We start from the raw sequence: 11,885 nt of genomic DNA, 5'->3' as shown, positions 1-11,885 counted from the left end.
TACTACTAGTTACGTTTACGTTAACCTAACTAACTAACCTAACGTATTAGTATTATTAGTTATATGTACTACTCGTCGGTACCTACTCTATACTATATATATATATATATATATATATATATATCCATAATCAGTATTAAGATTTACTTTATTATGATGATTAAATTATATATATAAACAGTTTGTTTCGATGAAAATACTCAAAATATAAAAGTACTTCTAGCCTAATTAGCTTTATGAGCAGACTCGAGCGTGGCCTAGTGAATCCGACAGTCCCTGGTTTAAGTGGTAATTGTTAACAAACACGTTGCATATATTCAGCTTTGAATGCATTACAAGAGTGACTTTATTCTCACTATTCTGTTAAATAAGAGAAGTCGCTTCAGCCGGCGGGGCCCCCAAGTGGCACAGCGGTATGTCTGCGGACTTACAACGCTAGAATCCGGGTTTCGATACCCGTGGTGGGCAGAGCACAGATAGCCCGTTGTGTAGCTTTGTGTTTAATTACAAACAAGCAAATCAGCTGGCGGGAGTTTCCGGCTGGTGCATTCCTTCTGATTAGCAGTTCAAAATTAGGGAAGACTATGTTGAACCACAGGTGTCCTCGTGTCCCATTGAATTCAGGTGAACAAACGGGACCATGAGTGGTGCCTAACCTTGAAATTATCTTATTTCGCTTTATTAATTCGTATTACTTTTACCATCTAAAAAGAGGTATCGACGACAAAAAATGGTATCTTAAGTCGAGATGATTGTGAAAATAGAAAGTTCGCATAACCGTCAAACAATGCTGTAAAAATTTTATATACGTCAACTTTCGATTTATAAGAAAAAGAGCAAGTTTTCACAAACATATTTTGAACACATAAGTATCACAGAATCTATGAAAAACAATGACAATATCTAATAATACTTTGAAATAGTAGCAGCTTATAAGTCACATATACTAAGCAAAACTTCATTAAGATAATTTGTTAGACAATTTTTCTTTAAGGTAACATATTATGTTAAAAAAAAACATAGTTCTTTTCTGTTTTTCATAAATGTAATATTGAAAAGTAGCCTGCGATTCTACGAAACCGGTGTAATGAAGAAAAGAAAAAAGAAAGGTTTCATGTTTTGTTATACCTAACCATCTTAAAGTGAAACTTTGATGAGTAGTTTATACATGTACGTACGATGATTTCATTATCTAAGTATTTATCAATGTGTAATGTAACTAAAAAAGAAAGGTTCCATGTTTCGTTATACCTGAAACTTTGATTAGTAGTTTATACATGTATGTACTTGATTATTTCATTATCTAGGTCTTTATTAATGTCTAATGTAATTGAGTTGAAGACTCTTTCTCTATTATATTGAGAAAGGTCACTCAATAAGACACTCATACTAATTTATCTTTACGGTAGTGGAAGATATTGACAGGTAATTTTACAGGTGGAAAAATTTACAGCATTCAAAATATTAGAGAAAAATAAATTGTTGTTTTTTTTTTGCTATACAAACTTTGATGTCGTCGTTCAAAACCTAACGTTTTGTAAAAGATAAATATTTAAGGAGTTAATACGATAATACACATAGATAAAGTTTTGTAAAAATAAAATATTTAAGGAGTTAATACGATAATACACATGGATAAGGTTTTGTAAAAATTAAATATTTAAGGAGATAATACGATAATACACATGTATAAAGTTTTTGATTATAATAGGAAAAAAATTCTTATTTCTCCAACAGGTTGTTAAAATGCTAGCTGTAGTAGTTGCTGTCTTTGCGACTTTGTGGGTGCCATATAGAGTCCTGGTGGTGTACAACTCCTTCGCCAAACAGCGTTATATGGAACCGTGGTTCTTGATGTTCTGTAAGACCATGATCTTCATTAATAGTGCTATCAATCCAATCCTGTATAATGCTATGTCTGTCAAGTTCCGGCGAGCTTTTGCACGAATGCTGTCTTGTGGTCAGAGAGATCAACGACTTCGGGGTCCATACATCAGTGCTTCTGGATCTGTTCGTTACAACCCAAGTATACTAACGACCACGGTGAGCAGAACCGCATCCTGTAGAGTGGAGCAGCTGCAGCTTCTGTAATATGTATACGTGTGGAGACGATTAGTTTTAGAAGTTTGTTTGAGCGTAAAATCGTTGACTATTCGAAATTCACTGGAATACATAAAACTTAACGGTTTATATCCAATAATTATAATTCATTTAACAAGAGAAAAAAATAAGTACTAATATTCTTTGTAAGGGCCTTGAAAACACACAATATTTCATATAATGGCTCATCTAAAAAAGAAAAAACTACAAACTTATTTTACAAAACGTTAGTTTTGCTGACATTATAGGCCTAGAAGCACAAATGAAATGGTCAAATGCCAGAATTTATCTTAAATATTGTTAAATTCTTTGATGACGCTACAGCATTTCTGTAAGTTGCTTATATAGTAATTGTTACATTTAATTATATTATTCTCATTACAATTCGATTTTATAAGTTGAGGTAGGACATTATTATGCAATGTCCTGGAGATACTTTGAGGAATGGATATTATTACAAATATACTATTATAAGTTGAGGTAGGACATTATTATGCAATGTCCTGGAGATAATTTGAGGAATGGATATTATTACAAATATACTATTATAAGTTGAGGTAGGACATTATTATGCAATGTCCTGGAGATAATTTGTGGAATGGATATTATTACAAATATACTATTATAAGTTGAGGTAGGACATTATTATGCAATGTCCTGGAGATAATTTGTGGTATGAATATTATTACAGAGACGATTCAACGTCTTTGACCGTTTATATTCGACGTAACTTACCTAATATCCAAACATCTCTAATTAAAGAACAATGAGTTGAGGATTTAACAAATATGTACAACCAAGAACCCAATATAAGCATCAAAGGGCAAAAGGTTAAACAAATAGCAAAATTGGAAAATAACTATGGCACTTTTCAGATTGTAAGCTACTTACGAACGATAAATTATCACAAAACAACAACAACAACAAAAAACAAGATAGTAGAAGAGTAGGAGGACATTTGATAATACAGAAACATTTCTATTTTGTGTCACTACCCCCTAAACTGGCGAAACATGCATTTCAAGATAATAACTTTGCCCCTGATAAAGAATGGTTCACCTTTCAAAAGCTTTCGGGTTATAGGGTTTTGTATTTTAGGATAATAAGTAGGATAAGTATCACAATAACTTCGATAATGATTTTAATCATGTCATTCTTTGTCGCTCACCCTGCTGGCGAATCCTTTGATTCATTTTTAAACTGTCTGAATAGCAGCGCCCAATTGCGTCTTCTCCCCCCTCCCCACCAGTGACATAGCGATATGTCTGCGGACTTGCAACACTAGGAACCGGATTTCGATATCCGTGGTCGACAGAACACAGATAGCTCATTGTGTAGCTTTATGCTTTTCATATCAGTTATTTAAGATACATCAAATATTATGCTATGTACACCTCTAATACGCGGAAGAATTATGCCTTTTAGAAGAAAATTAAGACAGATAATAATTTCAACCTTTTCACTCTTTTTTGGCCTAATACAAGAGTGTATAACAGCATTTCAACTCCCCTGTACATGTTATTTATCATCTTCTTTACTTGATCATTATTTATCACATTTTATTATTAATGACACAGTAACTAGTATGGTTTATAAATGTTTGCACTGCTTTAGAAAAGCTTAGAGATGGTGAGAAGGAACATTACGTAACACAAAATATTCCAACTACAATCTTCCACAGTTTTTCTGGGCCCGGCATGGCCAGGTGGTTAGGGCACTCGACTCGCAATCTGAGGGTCGCGGGTTCGAATCCCTGTCACACCAAACATGCTCGCCCTTTCAGCCGTGGGGGCGTTATAATGTGACGGTCAATCCCACTATTCGTTGGTAAAAGAGTAACCCAAGAGTTGGCAGTGGGTGGTGATGACTAACTGCCTTCCCTCTAGTCTTACGCTGCAAAATTAGGGATGGCTATCGCAGATAGCTCTCGTGTAGCTTTGCGCGAAATTCAAAAACAAAACAAACAAATCCACAGTTTTCCTAAAGACAAGCATGTTTAGAGTGAAAGAAATGAACTTTATTGAATTATAAGTTTTAGCTACGGTATTTGATATTTTGCCTATTTTCTAATAATTTAAGTTTTAATTTCTAGACGGTTTGTTTGCTTGTTTTGATGTTAATCGCAAAGAAACACAATTGGCTATTCCTGCTGTATCGAAAGTGTTAGAAGCCTTCAGACTTCCCGCTGAGTCACTAGAGGCTTTTCGTGATGGAAATTTTATTTTTTCTTTGGTGTAAAAGCTACTGTTCTTTATTTTTGCAGACTCCAGAATAATCTATTGAGTTTCGGTTACCCTAGCACATGAGTTGAAGTATAGAATATAACAGGATTTAGAAAAAATGTACAATTCAAAAACCAAAATATGTAACAAATTGAAAAATGTAAGTACAAAAACAGTAATGACAGAACAACACGAGAAAATGTATATATATGTGATTACTTATCTTAGCCTAAATAAACTATTTTTCGGTGGAATGACAGTTATTCTTCAATAACAAGTAAATGCAGTTTGTTGAAGTATTTGAGAAACATACTTCAATTATAACGTTACTTCACATTTATATAATTATCTTCAGGCTATGGTGAAGAGAATAAACAGCCAATAGTATCACTATATTTAATCCCTGAGAGATAATTAGGATCTAAAAATTCAAGTATCACATTAGAAATGTTACTATTTTCAAATTACATTACACGTTGATACTTACAAGACTGTGCAAAAAAAAGAGTTGAAATGAAACTATCAAAGTTTAACGTTTTTGTAGATAGATATTTCCTTCATTAGCAACAAATGAAGTGCTTATAAATTTTCATTCTTTAAAAAAACATTTATTGGCCCAACATTCGTTTGTTTTCAGAAAAAGAGAAGTGAGTCTGATAAAAAGAGGTCATAAGCTCATTTACCACTTCTGCACGACGATTTTTATATTTTTTTATGAAATATGAAATGCTTAGTTGTAAGAATATTCAATTGATAATGGAAGGAATATAAATGTAGCCTATTATATTATTTATCGTACACTTATAGTAAGTTACTGACATTATATATATATATATGTAATATTATACACATTGTATCCTTTTATGCATTTATGTAAAATATTATTTACTGCGTTCACTGAGGAATTGTAAAACTTAAGTTTTACCAGTTAATCTGAGAAAGGTTTCAGAAGAGGAGTTAGTATCTTGTTCAGTAAATATTGAATGTGAAGGTAAGAAATCCAGTTATATTTAATTAGTATGTTTTACCATTGTAAAATCTCATTTTTTATTTATTATTATTATTTCTTTCTTTTCATAACTAAAATTTAAATCACTATCAGAGTGTCTTTCCACCCCACCCACCTCCACTTTCTATACATCTGAGGCCTGAGGTAATTGTCTCATTTGTCCTATCTATTTCAACAGAATTAAATTTAAGTATTATACTTTTTGTTCCTGGTAACGTTTTTCTAGAATTTTACAACAGATATTAATCACAGTGTGTGGTTCGGACTGAACAGACCTTAAGTGCTTTGAGAAGTGTGTAGCCTTATCTTTGATTCATAGCCGATTTTGAATCTGCCCTATGATTTATAGATTAATTTTATTTAAGGAATGTTCAAATAGTTATTTTTTTTTTAGCTCCAGAGTTTTCGTTTTGTTCTTTTTAATGAGATCCACTTCTGAAAAAAAATTAAGTAAAATTTGATAAACTACATAATGAAAACTATTAATTTTGTGTTTCTTATTAAATATAAAGCTGTACAGTCTAATATCTATGCTTTACCAACCGCAGGGATTGAATCCATAAATTTAGAGGTATAAATAAGCCTTCTAGCTTATTGCTGAGCGATTCGGGTAAAATTATTAATATACACGAAACCTACCTTTATTTTATAAATTACTAGTAATTAAAATGAAGATTGACTAAAGTTAAAGGCAATTCAAATTAATTTTTCTTCGCTAGATTAAACATTTGTTATTGAGGAAACATTAAAGCCAGAAAACTCTGTTTGATGTACAGAGCATACCTCCGTCTTTCTTTTATATCTGATTCATCCAGGTATATATGTAGTTTTGAATTATACTTAGATAGAATTCTGTAAGTTACTTGTGGGTCGATATTGGATTAGTGTAATTGGTTATTTATTAACTCACCGTACAAACTTGCTCAAAGCTGATACTTGGTTCATTTATAGTTGTAAGTTGATATATTTATTTTATACATGCATACTCTGTAATCTAACAACTATTTTTCATGTTGCTGAGCTTGTTTACAACGATTTATTTTTAACACTAATTAATGCCACATGCTTCATTTAAAAAAAAACCTGAACCTAGATGTTTGTGAAATAATGTTGGGGAAGAAATATGTCGTAGTTATGACTACCCTCCTCTTAAATATACAAAGGATAGGTTAGTTTCATTAAAATGTTAAGCGCAATGGACATTCTGAGTTTCTGAGCTGTTCATTTTATTGTTCTTTTATATTTAAGTTTTGTCTCATTGTACATTTAATGTTTTATAACCTTATTTATACTTGAAATATAAATTGAATTATTGAGAAGAGATGTCTCATTCGTATGGAATGAAATCTAGGACGTTTTGTTTTGGATAAATAGTGATTAGAAACAAATAAATCTAACCCTGTTATTCACTGCAATTCACAGAAAAAAGTCACTGTGACTTTGAATCTAGATCAAGGCCAATCAAGAGTTCAACTATTTGGAGAAGACTAGCGCTTGTTTTATTTTATTAGAAGTTATTCAAAAACAACAAAAACATTGTGACCAAACAAAAATACGGACACAAGCAAATGATGAAACGGAACGCTTAGCCTAATCTTACTGTATTTTCGGAGGTTATATATCATTTACAAAACTCATTACCGGCCAATTAAAAGAGAAAATATGTTTCCATGATTTAAGTTCCAAAAATCTTCATCGTCTCTCAGCTAGTGAAGATTTCTAAAGGAAGTCATAAAAGAAGATTTTGTACAGGCTCAAAATATCAAATACAAATATTTACTATGTATGTCAATTCCAAGTCTTTTGTTTTCTTTTCAAAGTTAGAAGGAACATACTTTTAATTTATACATAACTGTCATCTGACGATCAAGAAATTGTGTAGGTCTATCGAAAAAAGTGTATGTTTAGATCTTCTGACCTGATTATCTGAATGAAAATGTATAAGTTATTCATACTTTAAAAAAATGTCGACTTTTCGTGCTCAGTGGTTAGATTTAGCTGTGGATAATTATGCAACCTATAAAACATTATGACAAAAATAAAACTATTAAATTGTATATTTGGATACCACATACTAGTGTATTTTGGTAAGAATATCCCAACTACGTGGTTAATTAATCTAATCAACCAGTATTTCACACAAAATCTTCCTCATCAAATGGGATTTCTTTCTCGATAGAGAAATAATTAAAACACCTGTTTCTGGTATTGCTACATGTTAATGTTCAGTACATTAGCGCATGTTTTAATGTCATACTCTGTGACATATTCTATGAATTAGAAATAACCTTATATTCATGTTAAGAATTTTTCAATTGCTACTTGTTATTATTTACTTATTAGTGATCAAAATGTTTATCGGAGAACATTAAGAATTCTAAGCTATTAGAATATATTCATCTCAATGTCATAGTTCTCGTGTTAAATGTTTTAGCATAATAACGCAATGTTATGTACTAATCCCTTACTTCCTATAAGTACACGTAGGCTGTAGAAATGTGAGAGTGCCTTTATTGTTGAAACATCCTGATAATTACATTGTTGTGAAAGCTACCATATCCATATACCTGTGTTACAATTAATATTCTCTCTTACACGTGATTTGTTTTGGGTTATTGCAACTTGATGTAAATGTTATGCATGAATAAAGAGCTTGAACCTAATGTTCTGTGTTTATCCTAACCATTTTCCGCAAAACTACAAATCATTTAACTAATTTTATGACATATAGACAGTTCTAATTCAGAACATTTAATAAAAATCTGTAGTTTATTACATTGTTGAAGGTGATAATTCTGAAGAACATTTCTAATCAAAACGTAGAGAAAGTGGATATGATTGCGTTTGTTGATTCATGGATAATTTTCTAGTAGTCTTACAACTTTCTATTCTTTCTGTGCTTGCTTTAATTCACGATCGTTAGCACTGAGTGTGTTTCAATGGATCATTCTGATATTGTTAAGCTAGCACTGATGCTTTTATCAACCTAAAGATTGTTCCCAGAAGGTAAACAACAACGTTATATCTCGATCTGTCGCATCTTAAGTATCAGATTATTAGATTATAGAAGATTAATCGGCAGCAGTGAGAAACCACGATCTTAAGTCACTCATGCGTGACGAAACTTGAAAGTATTTTTAGGATAGCTGATGTCTAACACGTCTGTTTCTGGTATTGCTACATGTTAATGTTCAGTACATTAGCGCATGTTTTAATGTCATAATCTGTGACATATTCTATGAATAAGAAATAACCTTATATTCATGTTAAGAATTTTTCAATTGCTACTTGTTGTGAAGCTAATCTATTCTGTTGATATTGGGTGCAACTGTATTTTTATTTGGTTTCGACAAATTTGTGCATTACTGGATATTTTGTTGTTGTGTTCAGGAAAAAAATAAACATTAAACAATAAATATATTTCATCTTCTAACTTTCTATTTTCATTTTATCTCTCGCAGGGTGATAAAATATAATGATTTAATTGGTTAAATAACTATTTGAAGCACGTTTTAAGCTGCGACAGAGCACTTTTAAACCAAGTAGCAAACTGTTGTTTCAGTGGTAGGTTGATTCAGAAGGGTTAAATTATTAGCTGTTCCAAAAATAAGGATAAAAATCATAATCAAGTCACATATTTTACAAGATTTGTTTTTTCTTCGAAATGCTAACGGTTAATACATATTAATAATAGCCCGTATATATATATATATATATAACACATCATTGACTTATAAATCTTGTTTGGTGTTTAAATACAAGATAACTAATTTATCACAAAATCGATATTCATATAGCGTTGGCTACTTTAATAAGCACACATATTGTATCGTTGTGATAAAAAAAAAATCTTACTACATTTCATCTATCGTTCTGTGAGTCTCTACCGCCACCAACTTAGTAATGATCCAGATGTGGTGCTATGAAACTGAGTTTCTACCCGCCACCAACTTACTAATGATCCAGGTGTGATGCTATGAAATTGAATCCCTATCTGTCACCAACTTGGTAATGATCCAGGTGTGGTGCTATGAAACTGAGTCTCTAGCTGTCACCAGCTTGGTAATGATCAGGTGTAGTTTTACGATTTCAATGGCATACAACTGCTTTCAAAACATCAGCTGTCTAAAAGTGTTGTCAGCACAGACATTCCTCGAGAAAATTTAAAATATGGAAGTCACAGGATTCTTACTTAAGATTATATGCGGAATGGAGAAAGACCTTTCATAAAAACTTTTCAATTGGAGCTGTCACAAAATGAGAAATAGAGGATCTGGTATTATCTTGTTGCAGAAGAGCATCTACTAGCTGAGGAAGGGTATTGGCCTATTAACATGTCCATTCGTAGGCTGTAGTTTACTTATATCCAGCAAATGGATAAGAAAATACCATTTTTTTATGAACGTCCACTCAACTGTAGATTATGTGCGGTTAGTGGAATTTCCTCACTCTCACAGTCTGCTGATGAGGCGACATACCTCAAAATATTGGCAGTGCAATTGGCAATAGAAATACATAATTTGGTACAGACGTGGACAGAAGCATGCTTTTTATCATCTATATTGTGCCAGCTCACATATTTCACTGACTCTAATCACTGGCGATTAATATATGACTTCGTAATAACACATTTATTATATCTATGTCTGTATTTAGTTTATTAGAAATTAAATGAACTGCAATATGTTAGTACATTTCACGGTATATATCTGTTAAAATATATTATTTGAATTAGGTATTCTCTTAGTTGTATAAATATGACTTAATGTGCGTGATGTGCGTATTATTACTTGGAAAATGTGTGTACAGAGTACAGCAGAAATGTATATAAAATTAAAAGGTGAGAGGTAAACTTTAAGATGGGTTAATGATAAATTGAAGAACGAGACTGTATGATGTATAAAAATGATTAGGAACAGCGAAAACTATAAGATGTAAAGCTTAATATGTTTTAAAATATTAATTAACTACAATGTAACTATTTTACTGGGAAGGTATATAGTTGTTATATTTTACAATAAAAATAGGCCTATATGTAATATGTATTGTTCTTTGCTTTCACAGTCTCTTATATTTTTATATGAAACTAAAATGGGTAACAATATAACACAAAATTACCTTTTTGACGCGACTACAAACATTCAGCTTGAACAGCATCTAACACATTGCATATCAATGCAACGTTGTAGTAAAAAAATCACTTAGGTAAAATACAAAATTGTCTATTGATTACATTGTCACAAGTATTGCACACAATATTTCTGGCTAGTGTGAAATATTATAAACCTTTATGTGAAAAATGAAGACATGCAATACGTATCTCACAATAAAAATACAATATACACAAACTAGGCTTATAACATAAAAAACACGATAAATGACAGTATTCTTAGCATAAATGATTATCTATATATAATATGTAAAAAGTAATCAATTACTGAAAACTAGAACTAAATGAATTACATAATACTATTTGAAAACAGTAAAAAGTATGCACTTCGTAAATATGTAATATAGATACCTAAGTATACTTATGTATATTTTGAGTCTCCCTTTACACATTCGTACCGTGATGAGCAGCCCATCTTTCAACCACAGTGTACCAGTTCATAGCAAAACTCTGATTCCTCAGGTGCCTTTGTCCGTATGGGATAGAAAATACCATAGTTCTTTTTTGATATCCAAATGAGGTCATGGGTCAATTTGACTCAATGTTAAAATTCTGTCTCTGAACCCTTTAAGAATACTTGCGCCATCTTAATTAATTCTACCATCTTCCCCATGATTGTTATACTATTCCGCCTCGCTGTATTGTTATCTAAGAAAATTAGTATTAAGTCGTAATATTTTCGAAGAGATAATAAGGATATGACAAAAATCCGTCTTGGCTCCATCGATTTAGTACTGGCTTGATTACTTGTAATAGAATAATGTTGTTTCTGGGTTTAGCTATTTCACAATATACTAATATATTCGTTTTACAAATGCCACATAGAAATCCGTTGCTTTAACTAAAAAATAAACCATTAATGAGTTTTCGGTAAATCTACAGATGACTGTGTGAAATATAGATGCTTTAGGATGCGAGAGCAAGTCCATTAGAACGGAGTTGAAAAAATATTTTAACATAATTTATAAGCAGTAAACACAACGAGAAGTTCCCATAGAAAAGTTGCTAATGACATTTTAAAAACATGCATAGAAAAAAATGAAAATTTAAGCCTAACAAAAAACACAAACTAAAAATATCGATACTTTAAACTGGAAATATTTCTTAAATGATTAATAATCAATAAGTAAATTAAGCATTTAATATTTATTAATGTAAAAATGAATGTTTTGACTAATTTGCACGGTATAGTAGTTAAAACTATAAGGCTTCGTTTTCTGTTGGTTTAAGAATACCCACACTTACGGTCAACAGAGTAAAGATTTTCTTCAATAAAATCAAAGGATTTTATAAAATATGGTAGAAGGAACTGAAACGATTACTTTTCACAAAAGCTTACACAAGACGTTTTCCAGATTACAGAAAAATCACACTGAAACTATAG

General features: G+C 31.4%; 1 protein-coding gene across 1 annotated transcript in view; it reads left to right on the top strand.

Moving 5' to 3' along the window:
• LOC106464458 (thyrotropin-releasing hormone receptor-like) overlaps window positions 1–3,033 on the top strand; it is a 26,676-nt gene extending 23,643 nt beyond the window's left edge. Inside the window, exon 2 of the mRNA XM_013924607.2 lies at window positions 1,738–3,033. Coding sequence (XP_013780061.1) covers window positions 1,738–2,091 — 354 coding nt within the window. The 3' untranslated portion in view covers window positions 2,092–3,033. The remainder of the gene's footprint in view (window positions 1–1,737) is intronic.
• The last annotated feature ends 8,852 nt before the right edge of the window (window positions 3,034–11,885 follow it).

This window comes from Limulus polyphemus, unplaced genomic scaffold (assembly GCF_000517525.1).
Source record: "Limulus polyphemus unplaced genomic scaffold, Limulus_polyphemus-2.1.2 Scaffold60, whole genome shotgun sequence".
Lineage (NCBI taxonomy): Eukaryota > Metazoa > Arthropoda > Merostomata > Xiphosura > Limulidae > Limulus > Limulus polyphemus.
Note: the sequence above shows the minus strand (reverse complement) of the source record. Positions and strands in the feature narration are given on the sequence as shown.